Raw genomic sequence first — 24,741 nt, 5'->3', positions numbered from 1 at the left:
AGTTGTGAATTTATTGCTACTACAAGGCTGGGAGGATGCACTGGGCACTCAATAGGGCCTATCTCAACAGCCACTGAAGCTGGCTTGAGGGCTGGGAGCATGTTAATATATACACAAGTACTTAGGTTTTACCTGAGAGTGGCGTTTTTCTTTGGTTCCGGAGGTGTGAGTAGGCTGTGTGGCTGATTGATTCTCCCTGAGTAAACTGTGGCTGAATGCTACCACCAGCTCACTGCAGTCTCTTCTGGGTATGGTGCCTGAGGGATCCCAGTGATTCAGGTCTGGTAACTCCTCTCCACTTCTGACTGACTCTCCCTCCCCTTGCTGCTCAGTCTATTTTCTTACTTTGGCTTTGATGTTCAGGCCTCCTAGGTTCTCATAAATATAATCATTTCAGTTGTTTTTTTTGGTCTTTGTTGTAAGAGAGATCGTAGGAAGCATGTGGTTATTTTGCCATCTTGGCTCCGCCTCTCCCTGTTTAAGGTTTTGAAAAACAATGTAACTTTGATGACTAAGGTGTACCTGATCCAAGCCATCATATTTTCAATTGCTTCATAGGCACCTAAAAACTGGACAGTGAAAAAGAAAACCAAAGAAAAATTGATGCATTCGTATTGTGATGTTGGTGAAGAATGTTGACTATACCATGGCTGCCAGAAGAATGAATAAACCTGTCTTTGAGGATGTACAGCGAGACTACTCCTTAGAAGATAGTATAGTGAAACTTCATATTACTTACTTAGAGCATGTCATTAATGGTACCTCATTACACTTGCCACCATGTATTTGTCATACTATGGTGGTTTGTGTGTTGCTATGATGGTGGAAGCTAGCTAGGTAACCACTATTTTGAATACCAGCAGAGTCACCTATAATAGACAGGTTTTAGAAGAGTTCCAGACTAAAACAGACTAAGTTAAAGGACCTGGCAGTCCACTTCTGAAACAATTGGCGAGTGGACAGCAGCAGAACATTGTCTGATACAGTGCCAGAAGTTGAGCCCCTCAGATAAGAAGGCACTCAAAATACAGCTGAGAAAGAGATGTCTCCTCAGAGTAGAGTCAACCTTAATGATGTGAAGGGAGTAAAGCTTTTGGGGCTTTCGTTTGCTGCTGTGGCACAACTCAGAAGAAGCAGCTGTATACATCCATTAATAATCAGAGTTTGGGATGTACAAAGTATGAATCTAGGAAAAATGGAAGTTATAAAAAAATGGAATGGAACACATGAAGATTAATATCCTAGGTTGAGATGAGCTGATATGGAGTGGTACTGGCCATTGTCTGACAGTCATACAATTTACTATGCTAGGAATGAGAAATTGAAGAGGAATGGTATCACATCCATCATCAAAAATAACATTTCAAGATCTCTCAAGTACAGTGCCATCAGTGATAGGATAATATCCGTATACCTATAAGAAACCTCACTTAATATGCCTATTAACTCAAATTCATGCACCAACCACTAATGCCAAAGATGATGAAATTGATGATTTTTATCAAAATCTGCAGCCTTAAGTTGGTCAAACATGCATTGATAATCACTGGTGATTGCAATGTGAAAATTGGAAACAAAGAAAAAGGATTAGTAGTTTGAAAATATGGCCTTGGTGATAGAAACAATACCGAAGATCACATGGGTAGAATTCTTTAAGACCAGGAACTCTTTGCAAATACTTTTTTTTAAAACCATAAATGGCAACTGTACATGTACACAGGAATCAAATTGACTGCATCTGTGGAAAGAGATGATGGAAAAGCTCAATATCATCAGTCAGAAGAAGGCCAGGAGCCAGCTTTGGAACATACCATCAATTGCTAATATGCAAGCTCAGGTTGAAGCAGAAGAATATTAGATCACGTCCACGAAAGCCAAAATACGACCTTGAGTATATCCTACCTGAATTTAGAGACCATCTCAAGAATAGGTTTAATGCATTGAACACTAATGCCCAAACACCAGACAAGTTTTGGGATTACATCAAGGATTTCATACACGAAGAAAGCAAAGGGTCATTAAAAGACAGGGGGAAAAAAAAAAAGAAAGAAAAGATCAAAATGAATATTAGAAGAGACAGAACTGCTCTTGAATGTGGAGTAAGTAAATGAATGGAAGAAATGAAGTAAAAGAGCCAAACAGAAGATTTCAAAGAGTAAATTGAGAAGACAGAGTATTATAATAAAATGTGTGAAGACCTGGAGCTAGAAAACCAAAAGGAAAGAACGTGTTCAGCATTTTTCAAGCTGAGGCCTCAAGTTGCAGTATTGAAAGATTCTACTGGGAAAATACTGAACAATATGAAGGAAGTATCAGAAGAAGGAGGAAGAAATACACAGAGTTGCTGTACCAAAAAGAACTGGATGACATTTCAGGAAGTAGTATGTGGTACAGAACTGATGGTATTGAAGGAAGAAGTCAGCCTGCACTGGGGGCATTGGTGAAAACAAGGCTCCAAGAATAGACGGATAACCAGTTGAAATGTTTTCAACAAATGGATGCAATGCTGTAAGCACTTACTTATTTGTGCAAAGAAATTTGGAAGACCACTACTTGGCCAGCTGACTGGTAGAGATCCATATTTGTGCCCATTGCAAAGAAAGGTGATCCAGTGGAAAGATCATTAATGTCACATACACAAAAGTAAAATTTTGCTGAAGAGCATTCAAAAATGGTTGCAGCAGTACATAACAGGGCACTGCCAGAAGCTCAAGCCAGATTCAGAGGAAAAAATGAAACTACGGATATCATTGCTGATATCAGGTGGGTCATGGCTGAAAGCAGAGAATACCAGGAAGATGTCTACCTGTGTTTTACTGACTATGCTGAGGTATTTGATTATGTGTATCCCAGCAAATTATGGATAATATTGCAAAGATTGGGAATTCCAGAACATTTTAATTGTGCTCATGCGAAACCTGCATCGGCCATAGACCAAGAGGCGGTAGCTTGAGCGAAGCAAGAAGATGTTGTGTGGTTTAAAGTCAGGAAAGGTGTACATCAGAGCTGTATCTTTCCCCATACTTATTCAGTCTGTATGCTGAGGAAATAATCCAAGAAGCTGGATTATATGAAGAAGATTTTGGTATCAAGATTGGAGGAAGACCCAACAACCTGTGATATACAGATGATACAACTTTGCTTGCTGAAACTGAAGAGGACTTGAAGGACTTACTGATGAGTATGAAAGACTTCAGTCTTCAGTATGAATTACACCTCAACGTAAAGAAAAACTGTCACAACTGGGCCAATAAGCAACATCATGGCAAATGGTGAACATATTGAAGTTGTGAATGATTTCATTTTATTTGGATTTATAGTCAGTGCCCATGGAAGCAGCAGTCAAGAAATCAGATGATACATTGGGCAAATTTACTGTAAAACACCTCTTTAAAATGTTGAGTAGCAAAGGTGTCACTTTGAAGACTGAGGTGTACCTTACCCAAACCCTGGTATTTTCAGTTCCCTCATACGTATGCAAAAGCTTGCCAATAAATGAGGAAGACCAAAGAAGAATTGATGCCCTTGGGTTATTGTGTTGGTAAGGAGTACCGAGTATACCATGGACTGCTAGCACATACAAATCTGTCTTGGAAGAAGTGCAGCCAGAATGTTCCTTAGAATCAAGGATGATGAGACTTTGTTTCACATTTATTGGACATGCCATCAGGTGGGATCAGTCCCTGGAGAAGGACATCATGCTTGGTAATGTAGAGGGACAAGGAAAAAAGAAAGACCATCAGTGAGATGGGCTGACACAGTGCCTGCATCCATGGGCTCAAACATGGCAACAGCTGTATGTTGCAGGACCAGGCAGTGTATTGTTTTGTTTTACTTAAGAGTCGCTAAGAGTGGGAACCATCTCAAGGACACCTGACTACTACAGCAGCAGTCATGCTTGGTAGAGTAGAGAGAGGGCTACCAGAAAAGAGGGTAACACCATTATTAAGGTGGATTAACACAGTGACTATAAGAAAGGACTCAAGCATAACCGCAGTACATGTTCTGCTAGGCAGCATTTGGTTATGTTATACAAAGGATTGCTGTGAGCGGTAACCAGTCTGACAGTACTGAACAACAACGGCAGTGTTCCAAGATTGTCAATTCCATCAGTTTTTACATGTTGTTATCTGTATCTGTTACGGGATTACAGGAGTGCACTGTTTTTTATGCTGCCATTTTACGTTTGCAGCCTCTGTAGTTGACTTTTTGATAATGACTCATTTATATTCCTTCTCTTTTCAAGTATATTTTCTTTTGTCAACTTTCAGGATTACATTTTAACATTGTTAATTAATAAAATCCTAATTTAAATTGAATCCAACTTCAAAGAAAAATTTATTCCTGTGCCCCCTTTCCCTTGTTATGTTGTCGTTGTCAATATTATATTCTTATAAATTGTGCCAAATAACAAATTTTTAATTTTTCTTATGACTTTTTATGTTTTGTTTTAAATCATGTGTGACATAAATCCACAAGTAACAGAACAGTGGCCCTTACTTTGCTCGTGAAACTGACTTTGGGATTTTTTTTTCCCCTTTATATGGCTGTAGTTACTGTTTAAAGTCATTGTATTTCAATCTGAAGGACTCCCCTTAGCGTTTTTTGTAGATCAGGTCTAGATGACAGAAAGGCTGTCAATTCTTGTTTTTCTGGAAATGTCTTAATTTTCCCCTCATTTTTGAAGGGTTGTTTTGCCTGATAAAGAACTCACTTTTAATTTGTAAGCCCATGGCTTCCAGAATTTATGAGGGGAAACACACACTTAATGCAGTAGAATCACTTTTATGTGACAGTTTGGTTTTCTTGCTCTCAGGGTTTTCTCTTACTGTTTTTGAGAGTTTAAGTATTACCTGTTTCAGTGTGAATCTCCGAATTTATCCAAGTTTGAGTTTGTTGAGCTTGCTGTGTACGTGGATCCTTGGATAGGAAGAATTCCACAAATCCTCCTATAATTTAGATGTCATCTGGGACACCCACAATGTGTATATTAATTAGCCTGTTAGTTTTCCACTAATCCCTTGGTTTCTCTTCACTGTTGTTTTCTTTTTCTTTTTGTTCCTGAGTCTCAATTTCAATTTTCTCAACAACTTGTTAGCTGGTTATTACTTCTGCCCAGTCTGAGCTGCTGTTAATTCTTCCAGAGAATTTTTTATTTCAGTTAGTATAATTTTTAGCTCCAGCAATTTTATTTGGGTTGTTTTTGACGGTGTTTCTCTTAACTGGTGTTCTGATTTCGTTCATGTACTTTTTCTTTAGTTATTTGATTTTCCTTTTCTCTTTTTATCATTATAGCAATATACATAAAATATTTTTTACATATACACTTTAGTGACAGTAATTACATTCTTCAAGTGGTACAATCATTCTTGTTAACTTGTTCTAAAGTATCTCACCATTATTAACATACATGCAGTGCCTTCCAAGCATAAACCCCCACTTTCCTTATCCCTCTCACCCTTGAAAACCACTTATTACTTAGGATTTCTATGTAATTTATATTTCATGTAAGTGATATTATGCCATATCTGTCTTTTGGTGTCTGACTTACTTCACTCAGTATGATATCCTCTAAGATTATACGCATTGTAGAGTACATTAGGAATTATCCCTCTTTATTGTTATTAGGTGCTGTTGACGTTTCCAACTCATAGCAACGCTGTGTGCAACAGAGCGAAACACTGCCTGGTACTGCTCCATTCTCACAAACATTGTTACACTTGAGCCTATTGTTGCTGCCACTGTGTCGGTCCATCTCAGTGAGGGTCTTCCTCTTTTTCACTGTCCCTCTACTTTATCAAACATGATGTCCTCCATGGAATGACCCCTCTTGACAAAATGTCCAGAGCATTTAAGACTCTGTCTCGCCATCCTTGTTTCTAAGAAGCATCTTGGTTGTACTACTTTCAAGGCAGATTTGCTTGTTCTTCTGGCAGCCCATCATATATTCAATATTCTTCCAAAACCACAATTCAAAGGCATCAGTTCTTCGGTCTTTCTTATTCATTGTTCAGCTTTTGCATGCATATGAGGTGATTGAAAACAACATGGCTTGGGTCAGGTGCACCTTAGTTTTCAAGGTGACATCTTTGCTTTTCAACAGTTTAAAGAGGCCTTTTCAGCAGATTTGTCCAGTGCAGTGTGCCTTTTGGTTTCTTGACTGCTGCTTCCATGGGTGTTGGTTGTGGATCCAAGTAAAATGAAATCCTTGACAGCTTCAGTCTTTTCTTCATTTTTCATGATGTTGTTTATTGGTCCAGTTGTGAGGATTTTTGTTTTCTTCATGTTTTTGTTTTTGCCCCTCTTTATGGCTGCGGAATATTCTGTTGTATGTATGTACCACATTTTGTTTATCCATTTCTCAGTTGATGGACATTTCAGTCCTCTTTTTAGCTGTTGTAAAAATGCCACAGTGAACATTGGTTCGTGTATGTTTGTTTGTGTCACAGCTTCCAGTTCTTTTGGTCATATGCCACAGAGTGGGGTTGCTGGGTCATGTGGTAGTTCTGTGTTCAACTTTTTAAGGAACCACCAAAGTTTTCCAGAATGGCTGTCCCAGTTTACAGTCCCAGCAGCAATGGATGATGTTTCTGTTTCTCACATATGCCCCAACATGTAGTATTTTTGAGGTTTTGTTTGTTTGTTTTGATCCTTGCTGTTCTTATGGGTGTGAGATGGTACCTCATTGTGGTTTTTATTTGTAGGTCCCAAATGGCTAATTGGAAACACTGGTGGCGTAGTGGTTAAGTACTATGGCTGCTAACCAATAGGTCGGCAGTTCTAATCTACCAAGCACTCCTTGGAAACTCCATGGGGCAGTTCTACTCTGTCCTGTAGAGTCAACTATGAGGTGGAATCGACTCGATGGCAGTGGGTTTGGTTTTTGGAATGGCTAATTAGGAAGCCCTGGTTGTGCAGCAGTCAGGCCCTCAGCTGTTAATCGAGAAGCTGGTGGTCGAAATCACCCAGCTGCTGCACAGGAGAAAAACCTAGCAATCTGCTGTCTTAAAAACTACGGCCTAAAAACCTTTTGAGACAGTTCTACTCTGTCACATGGGATTGCTGTGAGTCAGAGTTAACTCAACAGCACCCAACAACAGTGGCATTGATTGTATTTTCATGTTTGTTGACCATTTGGATTTTCTCCTTGGTGAAATGTCTGTTTAAGTCCTTTGCCCATTTTTTTATTGGGCTGTTTGTCATTTGTTGTTAAGTTGTGGAGGTATTCTATGAATTTTGAATGTTAGAACTTTTTCAAATATATAGTTTCCGAAGATTTTCTCCTACTGTGTAGGCTGTCTTTTCACTTTTTTGATATTTATTTAATTTTTATGAAGTCTCATTTATCTGCTTTGCTTTTTGCCACTCAGGCTTTTTTTGTCTTATCAGATAGTCCATCACAAAAAGCTAGACTCTATAGCTTGGTACCTACGTACATTTCTATGAATTTTATGGTCTTAAGGACTTTGGTCCATTTTGGATTCTTTTTTTATATAAGGGCTGGATGTGAGTATTCAGTTTTCCCAGAACCATTTATTGAAGAGAGTTTTTGTTCTCTAGGAATGGACATAGCACCTTTGTCAAAAATCAGTTGACTGTAGATGTATGACCACAGATGTTTAGAACAATTCTATTCCATTGTTCTATGTTTGTATTATTATACTGGTTGTTAAGTGCTGTGGAATAAATTCTGACACTTAGTGACTTTATGGGACAGATTATAAGTGTCTGGTAGGATTTCCTAGGCTGGAAGCTTATGGAAGCAGATCTCCACATCTTTATTCCTGCAGAATGGCTACTGGGTTTGAGCTGCCCACCTGCAAGTTAGCAGCTGAGCTCTTAACCATTGTGCTGCTTGGACTCCATTATACCATTTATAAACTTTTAATTACTGTAGCTTTAGAGTATATTTTGAAGTCAAGAAGTGTGAGTCTTTCTGCTTCATTCTTAGGATTGCTTTAGCTCTTGGGGGTTCTTTGCCCTTCCATTTCAATTGAAGGTAACCTTTTCCATTTCTTTCAGTAGGCTATTGGAACTTTAGTGGGGATTGTTTTGAATTTATAGATTGCTTTGTGTTATATTGACATCTTAGTTATTAATAAGCCTTCTAAGTCTTAGTTTTTCGAGCATGACTTATCTTGTTTTTTTCTTTAAATGTTCATTTGCTGGTCAACATGTGGCACTTTCTGTTACTTTATTGTGTTCTTTCACATAGTATTAACTTTTCTGTTTCTTTGTCTAGCCTTATTATTTTTTGTACTCAGGAGGTGAAGAAACCTTCTCCCAGTCTTGTGTGTTGACTCTGTGTTGGTGTTCTTATTCAGCAGTTAGGCTGGCATGTAGTATGCTAAAGGATCAGCAAGAGATAAAGTATAGGGTTTTTATAGATATTATCTTTGCAATCATTTTGCCCTGCTCATACATATTCTTTTCTCACTTCCCACCTATATACAGTGCTTCTGAAAGCTTCAGCTTTTTGAAGAAACTTTCTCTCTAGCTTCTGCTTGACCTATTAGACTGCAGTCAGAGTGTTCAGTACCAGGTAGCTGGAGCCAGTGATAGCCTTCTGGTTTTACCTACTGATTCCCCTTCCCTACTTGCACTGAGCTTCAAGCAGGCCAAACTGAGAGGAATGCCCTGTTTCCATCTCTTTGGGCATCCTTTTCTAGAATAGATCAGAACAGGTACACACAATAACCCAGTAGCAAAGTCTCTTCTGCTTACTCCATAGACAGAGATCGTGTCAGTCTGGGAGCACTTTTGTCTGGTAGTGCCTTTTTAAGATGAGTAAGGCATTGAACCAGAGAGATGGAGAAACGCAAACTTTAGAATTTCAAAACTTCCCTACTATTTAAAAGTTTAGTTTTCTTGATTTAGTGTTTGCTGAAGTCCTCTGAATATTGAATCTACCAATTTCTGGTTGTTTTCTTGGTGATTTTGTGGGGAATGGGATGTGCATCTGTTCAGAGTGCCATGTACAAGCTGAAAGTCCAATTTCTGACTCTACATAGTTTTTTTTTTTAAGTTATAATTTGTAATTTCATAATAAGTAATGATTTCCACATACATATTTGCCATTTTTATTTCTGAGATTTTTCTTCGCTTGTTTTTAAGATGTAAAGGTCTTTGTATATTCTAAATACAAATTCTAGTTCAGATAGAATTTGCATTTATCATCTATTATCTGGCCTTTTTTTGCTATCTTACTAGTATGTTCTGAATACAAAAACATTTAATTTTAATGAAATTCTTCCACCAACTTTTTAATTTCATTTTTGCTGTAATGTAGAAGAATTCTTGCCAAACCTAAAATTACAAACATTATCTGCTATATCTTTATAGATATTTTATGGTTATAGCTTATAAGTTTTTGTATTTTGTATAGTTAGATGTTTACTTTTGGTTTACTTGTTTTATTTAATATTCTTAATCCTTACTTTTGTATGTGCATTCTGAGCTTGCATAATATTAGATTTAATCCAAGTTTTCTTTTTTTCTTTTTCTAGGGGCTTCATAAATGTCAGAGTTCATGTTTGGCAGGTCCTAACAGTGAACAACCTCTCTTTTCCCCTGGGCCTTCCCAGTATCTCCAGGCAGTTGGCAGTTACACTCAGAATGGACACCCTACTGTGCCTAGCAATGCAGTAACACAGGCGGCTGCTGTCAGTCATCTTTCCTCTCATATCGCTACCTCAGGTGGACAACAAGGCCTTGCCTTTACCAAAGAGAGCAAGCATCCTGGAAATACATCTTTGTTGCCTGAAACAAACAGGCTTGCTGGAGAGACACCTAATGGCCGTGCCAGTGTCAAGGGACTTTCTAATCATGTCCATCAGGTAACAACAGCAGGTGCTGTTTCCAGTCCTGACCATGGAGATTCTGCATCACCAAATTTACTAATTTCAGACAATCCTCAGCTACCTACCTTGTTGATTAGAAAAGCCAGTGACATTGTGGATACTGGAACCTGTGATAAAGTCAATAACATCCACCCACCTACTCATACAAAGACTGAAAATTCTGTTGCCTCTTCACCATCTTCAGCCATCTCTACGGCAACACCTTCTCCGAAATCCACTGAGCAGGCAACTCACAATGTTACCAGCCTTAACTGTTCTCACAATGAGTTAAACACAATTAATGGAGGAGAGCTGAAGGACTCACAGAGCTCCATAAAAACAGACCTGCCTCTGGTTAGCTACAAACCCAGCTGTCAGATTATACCGTCAATGTCTGTGTCTATATACCCCAGCTCAGCTGAAGTTCTCAAGGCTTGCAGGTTAGTGTGGGAAAGTTTATTACAGAATGAAAATGGTTAACTACTGACCAGATGGGAAACTGACGTATAATTTAGATCTTTTAAGAAATGGGAAATATGTAAAAGGTGACACAGTCAGTCATCTAAAGTAACAGTTTAATAAATTGCTTTGTAATACTTGAATGTTGTCCTTGTAACTTATCAGTGTATCAGTAAGAAAAACATTAAAAAAATTTTTTTATTGTGCTTTAAGTGAAAGTTTACAAATAAGTCAGTTTCTCATACAAAAACTTCTGTAAACCTTGCTTATATACTCCTAGTTGCTTTCACCCTAATGAGACAGCATACTCCTTCTCTCCACTCTCTATTTTCGTGTCCATTCAGCCAACTTCTCACGTCCTCTGCCCTCTCATCTCCCCTCCAGACAGGATCTCCCCACATAGTATCATGTGTCTACTTGATTCAGAAGCTCAGTTCTCACCGGTATCATTTTCTATCTTATAGTCCAGTCTGTTTCCTGTCTGAAGAGTTGGCTTTGGGAATGGCTCCTGTCTTGGGCTTACAGACCTCTGGGGTCCTTCTAGTCTCAGTCAGACCATTAAGTCTGGTCTTTTTATGAGATTTTGAGGTCTGCATCCCACTGCTTTCCTGCTCCCTCAGGGATTCTCTGTTGCATTCCCTGTCAGGACAGTCATTGATTATAACCGGACACTGTCTAGCTCTTCAGGTCCCAGGCTGATGTAGTCTCTTGATTCATGTGGCCCTTTCTGTCTCTCAGGCTCATAATTACCTTGTGTCTTTGGTGTTCCGCATTCCCGTTTGCTCCAGGTGGGTTGAGACCAATTGATGCATCTTAGATGGCTGCTTGCCAGTGATTAAGACCAAGAAAAACATTCTTATAAGCTACTTAATATGAGTCTCTATATACTGTTACTTCTTTGTAGTGGTTACCAGAGTGTCAGCTTTAGTGTGATTTACTTTATCCTGAGGATTGAAACAAAACAATGGATTAAATCACATTTGGTAGAAAATATCGAGGCTTGGGAAATTCTACTGTTTAACGTTTGATCAGCTCTGTTGAATGTGAAAATAGGAATGAATCTCATTGATGATTAAGGTTTGTATTTGCTTTCATTTAGGCAAATACTTTGCTTGTCTCTATAAGAGATTGTAAAGTGGGCAGGAGGAAGGAGGAAAGCCAGGGAAAATGGAGAGATGGGATTAACTGTAATCCACTCTGGTGAGTTAGCCATATTCTGCTAGTCTTAGAACGAGAACCCAGAGATTTATAAGGAAAGGTCTCACCCTGTCCGCTTCACTCAATAAACAAGAGTCAAAGAATCAGAAACATTGTCTTTCTTTGGTATTATGAAGACATATATATATATATATATATTTCTTTTGTGCAGATACTAACCCACTTAAAAAATATTGTTATTGAGATGGAATTCGCAGACCATGTAATTCATCCATTTAAAGTGTACAGTTTAATGGTGCTTACCATATTGCCAGATAAGTGCACCCACAGTCAATTTTAGACCGTTTTCATCACCTTACTACCTTAAGTTGTGTTTTTATTTTATGGCCTTTATTTAATTTCACACATTTTCTCATAAATGTCCTGCAAAAATTACTAAAACTTAGATGAAAGTTGGTTAAAATATCAGAAAAATACTTCTATAATATTTTTAAAAGTAATTTTTATTGTGCTTTAAGTGAAAGTTTACAAATCAAGTCAGTCTCTCACATATAAACTTATATATACCTGACTACATACTCCCATTTACTCCCCACCTAATGAGTCAGCCCACTCCCTCCTTCCAGTCTCCTTTCGTGACCGTTTTGCCAGTTTCTAACCCTCTCTACCCTCTCATCTCCCCTCCAGACGGGAGATGCCAACAGTCTCAAATGTCTACCTGATACAAGTAGCTCACTCCTCATCAGCATCTCTCTCCAACCCATTGTTCAGTCCATTCCATGTCTGATGAGTTGTCTTCGGGAATGGTTCCTGTCCTGGGCCAACAGGTTTGGGGACCATGACCGCCAGGATTCTTCTAGTCTCAGTCAGACCATTAAGTCTGGTCTTTTCACGAGAATTTGGGGTCTGCATCCCACTGTTCTCCTGCTCCCTCAGGGGTTCTCTGTTGTGCTCCCTGTCAGGGCAGTCATCAGTTGTGGCCAGGCACCATCTAGTTCTTCTGGTCTCAGGATGATGTAAGTCTCTAGTTCATGTGGCCCTTTCTGTCTCTTGGGCTCATAATTATCGTGTGACCTTGGTGTTCTTCATTCTCCTTTGCTCAAGGTGGGTTGAGACCAATTGATGCATCTTAGATGGCCGCTTGTAGGCATTTAAGACCCCAGACACCTTACTTCAAAGTGGGATGTAGAATGTTTTCTTAATAGAATTTATTTTCCCAATTGACTTAGATGTCCCCTGAAGCCATAGTCCCCAAACCCCCGCCCTTGCTCCACTGACCTTCAAAGCATTCAGTTTATCCAGGAAACTTCTTTGCTTTTGGTCCAGTCCAGTTAAACGGACCTTCCCTGTATTGAGTGTTGTCCTTCCATTCACCTAAAGTAGTTCTTATCTACTATCTAGTCAGTAAATAACCCTCTCCCTCCCTCCCTCCCTCCCCCCTCTCGTAACCACAAAAGAATGTGTTCTTCTCAGTTTATGCTATTTCTCAAGATCTTATAATTGTGGTCTTATACAATATTTGTCCTTTTGCATCTGACTGATTTCACTCAGCATAATGTCTTCCAGGTTCCTCCATGTTATGAAATGTTTCACAGATTCATCACTGTTCTTTATCGATGCGTAGTATTCCATTACGTGAATATACTGTAATTTATTTATCCATTCATCCGTTGATGGACACCTTGGTTGCTTCCAGCTTTTTGCTATTGTAAACAGTGCTGCAGTAAACATGGGTGTGCATGTATCTGTTCATGTAAAGGCTCTTATTTTTCTAGGGTATATTCCGAGGAGTGGGATTGCTAGGTTGTACGGTAGTTCTATTTCTAACTTTTTAAGAAACGCCAGATAGATTTCCAAAGTGGTTGTACCATTTTACATTCCCACCAGCAGTGTATAAGTGTTCCAATCTCTCCGCAGCCTCTCCAACATTTATAATTTTGTGTTTTTTGGATTAATGCCAGCCTTGTTGGAGTGAGATGGAATCTCATCGTAGTTTTAATTTGCATTTCTCTAATGGCTAATGATCGAGAGCATTTTCTCATGTATCTGTTAGCCACCTGAATATCTTCTTCAGTGAAGTACGTGTTCATATCCTTTGCCCACTTCTTGATTGGGTTGTTTGTCTTTTTGTGGTTGAGTTTTAACAGAATCGTATAGATTTTAGAGATGAGGCGCTGGTCGGAGATGTCATAGCTGAAAATTTTTTCCCAATCTGTAGGTGGTCTGTTTACTCTTTTGGTGAAGTCTTTAGATGAGCATAGGTGTTTGATTTTTAGGAGCTCCACGTTATCTGGTTTCTCTTTGTCATTTTTAGTAATGTTTCGTATTCTGTTTATGCCTTGTATTAGGGCTCCTAATGTTGTCCCTAGTTTTTCTTCCATGATCTTCATTATTTTAGTCTTTACGTTTAGGTCTTTGATCCATCTGGAGTTAGTTTTTGTGCATGGTGTGAGGTATGGGTCCTGTTTCATTCTTTTGCAAATGGATATCCCGTTATGCCAGCACCATTTGTTAAAAAGACTATCTTTTCCCCAATTAACTGACACTGGGCCTTTGTCAAATATCAGCTGCTCATATGTGGATGTATTTATGTCTGGGTTCTCAGTTCTGTTCCATTGGTCTGTGTGGCTCTTGTTGTACTAATACCAGGCTGTTCTGACTATTGCGGCTGTATAATATCTAAAATCAGGTAGAGTGAGGCCTCCGACTTTCTTCTTCTTTTTCAGTAATGCTTTATTTATCTGGGGCTTCTTTCCCTTCCATATGAAGTTGGTGATTTGTTTCTCAATCACATTAAAAAATGACATTGGAATTTGGATCGGAAGTGCCTTGTATATATAGATGGCTTTTGGTAGAATAGACGTTTTTACTATGTTAAGTCTTCCTATCCATGAGCAAGGTACGTTTTTCTACTTACGTAGGCCGTTTTAGTTTCTTGCAGTAGTACTTTGTAGTTTTCTTTGTATAGGTCTTCTACATCTTTGGTAAGTTTTATTCCTAAGTGTTTTATCTTCTTGGGGGCTACTGTGAATGGTATTGATTTGGTGATTTCCTCTTCAATGTTCTTTTTGTTGAGGTAGAGGAATCCAAATGATTTTTTTATGTTTATCTTGTAACTTGAGACTCTGCTGAACTCATCTATTAGTTTCAGTAGTTTTCTGGAGGATTCCTTAGGGTTTTCTGTGTATAAGATCATGTCATCTGCAAATAGAGATAATTTTACTTCTTCCTTGCCAATCCGGATGCCCTTTATTTCTTTGACTAGCCTAATTGCTCTGGCTAGGACCTCTAGCACGATGATGAATAAGAGCAATGATAAAGGGCATCCTTGTCTGGTTCCCATTCTCAAGGGAAGTGCTTTCAGGCTCTCTCCATTTAGAATAATGTTGGCTGTTGGCTTTGCGTAGACGCCCTTTATTATGTTGAGGAGTTTTCCTTCAATTCCTATTTTACTGAGAGTTTTTTTTATCATGAATGGGTGTCAGACTTTATCAAATACCTTTTCTGCATCAATTGATAAGATCATATGGTTTTTGTCTTTTGTTTTATTTATATGGTGGATTACATTAATGGTTTTTCTAATATTGAACCAACCTTGCATACCTGGTACAAATCCTACTTGGTTGTGGTGGATTATTCATTTATTTTTTTTGATGTGTTGCTGAATTCTATTTGCTAGAATTTTGTTGAGGATTTTTGCATCTATGTTCATGAGGGATATAGGTGTGTAATTTCCTTTTTTTGTGGTGTCTTTACCTGGTTTTGGTATCAGGGATATATGGTGGCTTCATAGAATGAGTTAGGTAGTATTCCATCATTTTCTATGCTTTGAAATACCTTTAGTAGTAGTGGTGTTAACTCTTCTCTGAAAGTTTGGTAGAACTCTGCAGTGAAGCCGTCCAGGCCAGGGCTTTTTGAGGGGGCGGGGGCAGTGTTTTGGTTACCTTTTCAATCTCTTTTTTTGTTATAAGACTATTTAGTTGTTTTACGTCTGATGATGTTAGTTTAGGTAGGTAGTGTTTTTCTTTTAGGTTTGCAAATTTGTTAGAGTACAATTTTTTGTTATAATCTAATATGATTCTTTTAATTTCAGTTGGGTCTGTTGTGATATGGCCCATCTCATTTCTTATTCGGGTTATTTGTTTCCTTGCCTGTATTTCTTTAGTCAGTCTGGCAAATGGTTTATCAATTTTGTTAATTTTTTCAAAGAACCAGCTTTTGACTTTGTTAATTCTTTCAATTGTTTTTCTGTTCTCTAATTCATTTAGTTCAGCTCTAATTTTTATTATCTGTTTTCTTCTGGTGCCTGATGGATTCTTTTGTCGCTCACTTTCTATTTGTTCAAGTTGTCGGGACAGTTTTGGCTCTTTCTTCTTTTTGTATGTGTGAATTTATCGATATAAATTGACCTCTGAGCACTGCTTTTGCTGTGTCCCAGAGGTTTGGATAGGAAGTGTTTTCATTCTTGTTGCAATCTGTGAATTTCTTTATTCCCTCCTTAATGTCTTCAATAACCCAGTCTTCTTTCAGCAGGGTATTGTTCAGTTTCCAAGTATTTGATTTCTTTTCCCTGATTTTTCTGTTATTGATTTCTACTTCTGTGGCCTTGTGTTGTGGTCTGAAAAGATGCTTTGTAGTATTTCGATGTTTTGAATTCTGCAAACGTTTGTTTTATGACCTAATAACGTGATCTATTCTAGAGAATGTTCCATGTGCACTAGAAAAAAAAGTGCACTTTGCAGCTGTTGGGTGGAGTCTTCTGTATATGTCTGTGAGGTCAAGTTGATTGATTGTAGCAATTAGGTCCTCCGTGTCTCTGTCGAGCTTCTTACTGGAAGTGCTGTCCTTGCCAGAAAGTGGTGTGTTGAAGTCTCCTACAATAATTGTGGAGATGTCTATCTCACTTTTCAGTTCTATTAAAGTTTGTTTTATGTATCTTGCACTCCTGTCATTGGGTGCATAAATATTTAATATGGTTATATCTTCCTGGTCTATTGTCCCTTTAATCATTATGTAGTGTCCTTCTTTATCCTTTGTGGTGGATTTAACTTTAAAGTCTATTTTGTCAGAAATTAATGTTGCTGCTCCTGCTCTTTTTTGATTGCTTGCTTGATATTTTTTTTTTCCATCCTTTGAGTTTTAGTTTGTTTATGTCTCTAAGTCTAAGGTGTGCCTCTTGTAGGCAGTATATAAACGGATCGTGTTTCTTAATCCAGTCTGAGACTCTCTCTTTATTGGTGCATTTAGTCCATTTACATTCAGTGTAATTATAGCTAAGTATGAGTTTCATGCCGTCCATTTTGATGGTTTTTTGTGTGTGTTGTTGACGCTTTCAGTTTTCCACTTACTTTTTTGTGCTGAGACGTTTTTCTTTGTAAATTGTGTGTTCCTCATTTTCATAGTAGTTGAATTTATGTTTGCTGAGTCGTTAACGATTTTCTTGGTTTTTATTTTATTTTGAATTATGGAATTGTTAGAACTCTTTGTGGTTACCTTAATATTTACCCCTATTTTTCTAAGTTAAAACCTAAATTGTGTCATGCTATATAGCCTTGTTTTCCTCTCCATATGGAAGATCTGTGCCTCCTGTGTTTAGTCCCTCTTTTCGATTATTGTGATCTTTTATATAATGACTTCAATGATTCCATTTTGAGAATTTTTTTCTTTTTAAAATTAATCTTAATTTTTTTGTGTGATTTCCCTATTTCAGTTGGTATCAGGGTGTTCTGTCCTGTGACCTTGTGTTGTGTTGGTATCTGATATTACTGTTTTTTTCACCAAACAATTTCCTTTAGTAATTCTTGTAGCTTTGGTATGGTTTTGCAAATTAGAGATTGTGTTTATCTGTAAATGTTTTAATTTCACCTTCATATTTGAGAGAAAGTTTTGCTGGATATATGATCCTTGGCTGGCAGTTTTTCCCCATCAGTGTTCTATATATGTCATCCCATTGCCTTCTTGACTGCATGGTTTCTGCTGAGTAGTCTGAACTTATTCTTATTGATTCTCCCTTGTGGGAGACTTTTATTTTATCCCTGGCTGCTTTTAAAATTTTCTCTTTATTGTTGGTTTTGGCAAGTTTGATGGTAATATGTTTTCGTGATTTTCTTTTTGGATCAATCTTTTATGTGTTTCGATGAGCATCTTGGATAGATATCCTTTCGTCTTTCATGATGTCAGAGAAGTTTTCTGCCAACAGATATTCAGCTATTCTCTCTGTATTTTCTGTTACCCTCCCTGTTCTGGTACTCCAATCACACAGAAGTTATTCTTCTTGATAGAGTCCCACGTGATTCTTAGGGTTTCTTCATTTTTTTTAATTCTTTTATCTGATTTTTCTTCATCTGTATTGGTATCAATTGCCATATCCTCCAGCTCCCCCACTCTGCATTCCAATTCCTCGATTCTGTTCCTCTGACTTCCTATTGAGTTGTCTAATTCTGTAATTTTACTGTTAATCTTTTGGATTTCTGAATGCTGTCTCTCTATGGATTCTTGCAGCTTATTAATTTTTCCACTATGTTCTTGAATAATCTTTTTGATTTCTTTAACTGCTTTATCAGTGTGTTCCTTGGCTTGTTGTGTAGATTGCCTTATTTCATTTTTGAGCACTTCAGTGGGTGTTCTCTGTAACTGTACCTTAGGCACCCAATGCATGTACTTCCACAGATTGGTAGGTGTCACTATCCTCAGACCCTTGTGGCAGAAGGCCAGGTGGTTTGGGTGGAGCTTCAGCCCTCAGTTCCCCGTTGTGGGTCAGTGAGGGCTCTGTTTAATAGGTAGAGATATCAGACCTGGGAAACTTGTCTTTCCAGTAATCTGCTAAAACAGTTACACTCAGATCTCCATCAGAATCGCCTTTGCATTATAATAGTCACCTTGTTCCCTACAGAGATGAAAGCCCAAGACTGTGGATCTCATATGCTTGGCTGGAGTTGGTTCTGTATTTTTATTCCAATTTAGGGAAGTCAGGGAAGGATTTTTGGTCCCTGGGTTTTTAGTAGTTGCTTCTCTCAGGTGAGGAGAATGGGTTAGGAAAAGACAAAAACAAAAAACCCACAGAGCACTTCACTACCTGGCCTTCTATAGTATTTTAATACATAAAATCTTAAGTTTGAATAATGACATACTAGCTTTTTCGAAAATTTTTCTAGTTTTAGGTTGAAATGAAATAACAGTGAAGTAAATATCATATTAACAAATATAAAAATCATTTCTAATCTGACGACCACGATCATTTATTTAATATTAATATAGCTTTTACATTTCGAAGTTCAGAACAATTCTTGCTTAATTCTTTTCTTCAATCTGAGAGTTCTCTTTTTTTGTTTAGATGTTCAGCTATTTGGAGTATTTTTTAAAAGATACCATGAATCATGCATTAAATATATGTTACTGATGAACTTCTAAGATGAAATTAAATTTTTTTCTTTTTATATAATGTGTGCTTTCCAGTGGCATAGAGTAGGAACATTAGAATAGAATAATGCCAAGAATTTTTTGTGTAAAAAAAAATTGAAACTGGTATCTTTAATAAATCTTTGTGAATTGAAGATTGTAATTTTCCATCTCGTTTTAGAAATATATGTAAGCATTACTTAGTCAAATACATTCTTAGAGATTTATTTTTGGCTTCAAGTGTCTAAAAGGAACTAGTTTCTTCAGAATAATGCAGACCACTGTGATTCCATGGATTATCTCAGTAAATGTTGCTCTGAGTTTACCACTGGAAGATTATTTTTTGAAACAGAGAGGGTGGAGAAAGAGGAAAAAGTGGGAGGGGAAACAGGTTTTGAAAATTTGGGGATAAAATTATTCTGAGACTGAGGGAGTGAGGATGGCAAATGATAATTGTCAGGTGGGGGGTCATTCTGTTCTGTTGATAGTGGCCTGTACTGGAGAGCAGCCTGAGAATTCAAGGAAGTGGAAAGAAGGAACGTAGATACAAGACATTTAATGTTCCTGGTTAAGAAGCTTCATGACTAAAGAATTACAGCTGAGTTTATTTATACAGCACCTTTTCATTTCTCTACCAAATGATGTGGGTAAAATTGAAAGTAAATTTATATAAGCTATTTTTAAACAGGCTATTTGTCTTTTTGGCATCTTTTTAAATTTTTTCGGTGCTTTAAATAAAAGTTTACAAACCAAGTCAGTCTTTCATGTAAAAACTTATATACACCTTGCCGTATTCTCCTAATTGCTCTCCCTCTAATGAGACAGCACACTCCTTCCTTCCACTGTCTATTTTCACACCCATTCAGTCAGCTTCTGACCTCCTCTGCCCTCTTGGCTCCCCTCCTGACATGAGCTGCCGACACAGCCTCATGTGTGTACTTGGCCCAAGAAGCTCAGTCTTCACCTGTATCATTTTCTATCCTACAGTCCAGTCCAATCCTGTCTGAAGAGTTGGCTTCGGGAATGATTCCTGTTTGGGGCTAACAGAAGGTCTGGGGACCATGACCTCTGGAGTCCTTGTAGCCTCAAGTCAGACCATTAAGTCTGGTATTTCTGTAAGAATTTGGGATTAAAATAGGCTATTTTTTAACTACTGTTTTAATAGTGACTGATTTCTCTAATACACAGCTAACTAAAGGTTGAGAATTGGATTTTGTAGCAGGAAGAATGCTTTATCTTTTCACCTGCTTCTTCAATTTTGTATCTCCCCCAGCCTTGGGTTTTTTTGCAGTAAAGTTTAATTATTTGTTTTGAAAATATAGGATACATAAGTGTTTAACAGATAGTCTGTTTTTGTTGTTGATAATCCTGTTTTGTTTTACTGTTTTTCAAATTGTTGAATGACCACTTTATTTTTTACACCTAAAGACTGATGAAATACTATCAGTAACCCTATAAAGATAATCCAATATCTGAGCTGAAGTATATGCTAACTGTATTTCCTTTTTAAATACTAATTAAGTTTTTTTAAAAACATGCAGCTTGTGATAGTTGTTAGGTGCTGTCAGGTAGGTTCTGACTCATAGTGACCCTGTGTACAAAAGGAAGAAACAGTGCACGGTCCTGCCGCACCATCCTCATAATCGTTGTTATGCTTCAGCCCATTGTTGCAGCCACTGAGTAGTAAGCCATACTAAAGACTGTAGTCTTTGATCTTCATTAGTAAGTGCTTCAAGTCGTCTTGCTTTCAGCAAGCAAGGCTGTGTAATCTGCATGTTACAAGTTGTTAATGAGTAGTCTTCCACTTCTTCTGTTGTTGAATTCTTCTTCATGTTTAATTTCAGTTCGGTGGATTCATAACCAGTATGTATCGTATGTGCATCAAAGCTATATTACAGATTATCAGCAGTCATCATCCTCACCTTCTTCATCATTGTCACCTTCATATTTTCCTTTGAATGCATTTGATTATTCACTGGTATAGTATTTTGTGATGACACTGTGTGCAATAACAAAAATACCACAAGTGAATGGTTTTAACAAAGAAATTAATTTTCTCACAGTCTAGTAGTCCAGATTCAGGGTGTCAGCTCCAGGAAAAGGCATTCTGTCTTTGCCATTTCTGGAGGAAGGTCCTTGTCATCAATTTTCCCCCAGATTGGTAGCTTCTCCAGGGTCCAAAGGATGTGCTCTGTTCCCGGCACTGCTTTCTTGGTCCTATAAGGTCCCCAACTCTCTTGTAAGATAAATGTGGTATAGGAGCAGAAAACACCCTTTACATTGGATCAGGGATCTGACCTGAGCCAAGGGTGTTACATCTCACCCTAACCCTCTTTAATGTAAATTTACAATCACAAAATTGAGGACAACCACGGAATACTGGGAATCATGGCCTAACCAGGTTGACACATATTTTTAGAGGATACACTTCAACCCATGACACTGTGTTAGTGGTAATAAGAATGTTTTTGGATCAATGAGTAATGGATTAGTCAGAACCTTCTGATCTGCCAGTGTTGTGGGAATTGGTGCATTTACCCCTGGGGGCTGTGAAGTGTGCATCTGTACTATAAAGCCTGTGAGGGATATTGGAGTGCCTACTTTAGTTGGAAAAATATGGTTTGGGAGTTGGTGTGTCTATTATGGAAATACTTAGATCTACTAGTAACTGAACCAACACTTAGCCACAAAATTTATTTTTTCAGCAGAAGTAAATGCCTTTTTATTGTAAAGATGTAAGTCTGTAATTTGGAGCAGTTAAGCAGTAGCTCTCAGGTGGCAGTCTCTTGCACTTCAGTGACTTGATCAGTGTCAAAGGGGGTTGGTTTTTCTGCCTTGCAATAGCTAATAAAACTATTAGGGGAGGAGTGAGGAAAGATCAGCACTACACTGAATTGTAAGTTGCACATCATGTACATCAAACAGTAACTTTTTTAGCATGACTTGAATAAATAATTGTATCATCGAGAATTTTAGTTACATATAAGAAGAAAAGTTCAGTATCTGATACATATCACTTGGCTTATATTCTGTAATCCACATACCTTAAGGATTTGTGTTGTTGTCTGTGCATCTTTTGGCACATTCTTAGGAGAAGCCATCTTGTCAGACATCTTTAGGGAAAACACCCATATTAATGTATTTCAGTTTTAACCTTGATAAAACTTATTTGCCTAGTGTAGTTTTTCCAGTCCCTGGTGTACCACTGAGCAGGATGTTCTGGTCCTCACTGTGATGGCTCCCAGTGCTTGACTCAGACAGCCCTGTTGTTTGCATTAGGTTTGATAGTATATTTTAAGAGAAAAAAATGTATAATGCCTACCTTGTCAAACACATGCATTTAAGTGCTTTCAGATAAATTCTGATGTCATCTGACTTGTCCGTGATATTATGAACATCCTCCAATTTCTATGATCCTGATTAATTTCTAAACTGATGAGTTTTTTTAAGTGATTTATTTTGTATTTTTTGTTACTGTTCAAAGTATACTTTCAACAAGCTGCTGAGCACCAGTTCAACAGCTTCTGTATGCACAATTCATTATCATTGATTATATTCTTTGAGCTATGCAGCATTCTCAGCCTTCTTTTCTAAATTGTTGTTCTCCATTAACATAAGCACGGGTAAGTTTTCTGTCCAACTGTTTGAGTTGCTATGCGAATTTGACCCCTTGGAGATAGTTCTTTAAAAGCCACAATGCTCAAGGCAGACATTCCTAACTAAGTGAAACTATGTTTAGTTTAATAAGGGACACTTCAGGGTATGTTTTTCTTTAGAGGTTTAAGGTTTAAAGGTTATCTCAGGATAGTAGTTTGGGGTCATCCAGCCTCAGTGGCTTCGGAAAGTGTACATTTCTGGAACATTTTCCCCCCTTTTCATCGGGATTCTTCTGTAGCATCTTTGACTAAAATGTTCAGTAATGGCAGCTGGGCACCATTCTGTTCTTATAGTCTCACATGAAAGGAGGAGTTATTTATGGAGCCACACATTCTATATCCTCCCTCAATTCCAAACTCTCCTTCCTCTCTTGCTCCAGGTGAATACAGACCAATTGTTGTACCTTGGATGGCAGCTACAGGGTCCTGGTGGCAAAGTGGTTAAGCACTCAGCTGCTTATCAGATCGTTGATCATTGAAACCTACCATCTGATTTGTGGGAAAAGATGGGGCAGTCTGCCTCCATAAAGATACAACCTTGGAAACCCTCTGGGACAGTTCTACTTTGTCATATAGGGTTACTATGAGTCAGAATTGAATTAAGGGCAATGGATTTGGGGTTTTGTTCTTGTTGGATGGCTGCTTGCAAGCTTTTATGTATTTCTGTATATTGGCTTATATCTATTAGTTTTAATACGTGACTCATATCTTAAATCTCTTAAAATATGCCATCTCCCGCTTAAAAGCAAACTTTGTGTAATCTGAATTATATTTCGTGTAAAATATAAAGTGACAGATCTATAAATCAAACATTGAATCAAATTTTTGAGATTATAATTGACTCTTGCATTTGCTTAGCGGTCTTATTCGAATCATTGCTTTATGAACTTCAGCCAGATATTTTATACGTCTTAAAAGGAAAATTTCTGTTGTGTTTATGAATTAGGACCAGTTTTATATTAAATTAAATGTTTAAAATAGATCTAACTCTTTAGAGTTAATGTGGGGCATCAGTTTGTGGAGAGACGGTGAAACTTAGGTAACTTAATTGATAGTTAAATATCAATATCTTGTTTTTTACTTAGTTTCTGGTGACAATATACATAACTAAACATACATCTGTTCACAATTTTTGCATGTGTAATTCCATAACGTTGGTTACATACTTCGGCTTGTATCACCATTTTACCTCTAATCATATTGTTTCATCACCATTAGTTTAGATCTCTGCTCCTTAAAATTTTATCTGTGCTTTACATTAACTGCTGTCCGTATGAACTCATGTAGATAATTCTTTATAAAGTGTTATTTTATTAATTGAAATAAACTTTAGTTTTTTTTTAATTGTACTTGTAGATGGTTTACAGAGCAAATTGGTTTCTTATCAAACAGTTAATACACACGTCGTTTTGTGATGTTGGTTGTCTACCCCATGACGTGCCAGCACTCTGCCCTTCTTGACGTCTTGTTCTCCGTTACCAGGCTTTTCTGTCCCCTCCTGCTTTTTTGTTCTTGCCCCTGGGCTGGTGTGCGCATTTAGTCTTGTTTTGTTTTATGGGCCTGCCTGATCTTTGGCTGAAAGTTGAACCTCAGGAGTCACTTCAGTACTGAGTTAAAAGGGTGCCTGGGAGCCATACTTGTGGGGTTTCTCCAGTCCATTCTTGAACTTAATCGCGGTTTTGTAGGATAGTTTTGGCTCAGGGTTTAAACATTATTTCCAGGCAGTCATTTCCGAGGTTTCCCCAGTATCAGTGGATTCATTAAGTCTGGTTTCCATATGAACTTGAAGTTCTGTTCTGCAAGTTATCTCCTTTTGATCAGGATCCACCTGTGAGCTCCTGGATCAAAATGTTCAGTAATGGTAGCCAAGCACCATCCGTTTCTTCTGGTCTCATGGCAGAGGAGGTGGTAGTTCACAGAGGCAATTAAACCTGCCAGCTGTTTCCTCATCTGATTCCCAAGTCTTCTGCTGCTGCTGCTGCTGTTGCAACTGAACAGAGACCAGTTGTGTCTTGGGTGGCTGTCAGCAGCTTTTTAAAACATGAGCAACTACTCACCAAACTAGGAGCTAGAACAGTTTAGACCAGTTGACTGGATAGATCTATGAAACGATGAACCTAAACCTTTGAACCAAGAAAATGAACCCTGTGTAATGTTTAGTTATACCTTAGCAGTAACAACAGCTGTAGCATTTATGTGGTTTTTGGCTCCTGTTGTGAAATTATATAAAA

At 37.9% G+C, this 24,741-nt stretch overlaps 1 protein-coding gene and 1 pseudogene across 12 annotated transcripts in view; one reads left to right on the top strand and one right to left on the bottom strand.

Annotated features, from left to right (window-relative positions):
* The window catches only part of LOC126069873 (lysine-specific demethylase 6A-like), a 214,718-nt gene that overhangs the window by 128,265 nt on the left and 61,712 nt on the right, over positions 1–24,741 (top strand). For all 12 annotated transcript variants that reach the window (XR_007516091.1, XM_049873512.1, XM_049873510.1 and 9 more), the window contains one exon: positions 9,507–10,279. Coding sequence is in view for 11 of the 12 variants with exons in the window: in XM_049873512.1 (XP_049729469.1) it covers positions 9,507–10,279 (773 nt within the window). In the remaining variant the exon portion in view is untranslated. The remainder of the gene's footprint in view (positions 1–9,506; positions 10,280–24,741) is intronic.
* On the bottom strand, positions 21,270–21,955 carry LOC126069877 (transcription initiation factor TFIID subunit 9-like; annotated as a pseudogene).

The sequence above is a fragment of the Elephas maximus genome, chromosome Y (genome assembly GCF_024166365.1).
Source record: "Elephas maximus indicus isolate mEleMax1 chromosome Y, mEleMax1 primary haplotype, whole genome shotgun sequence".
Taxonomy (NCBI): domain Eukaryota; kingdom Metazoa; phylum Chordata; class Mammalia; order Proboscidea; family Elephantidae; genus Elephas; species Elephas maximus.
Note: the sequence above shows the minus strand (reverse complement) of the source record. Positions and strands in the feature narration are given on the sequence as shown.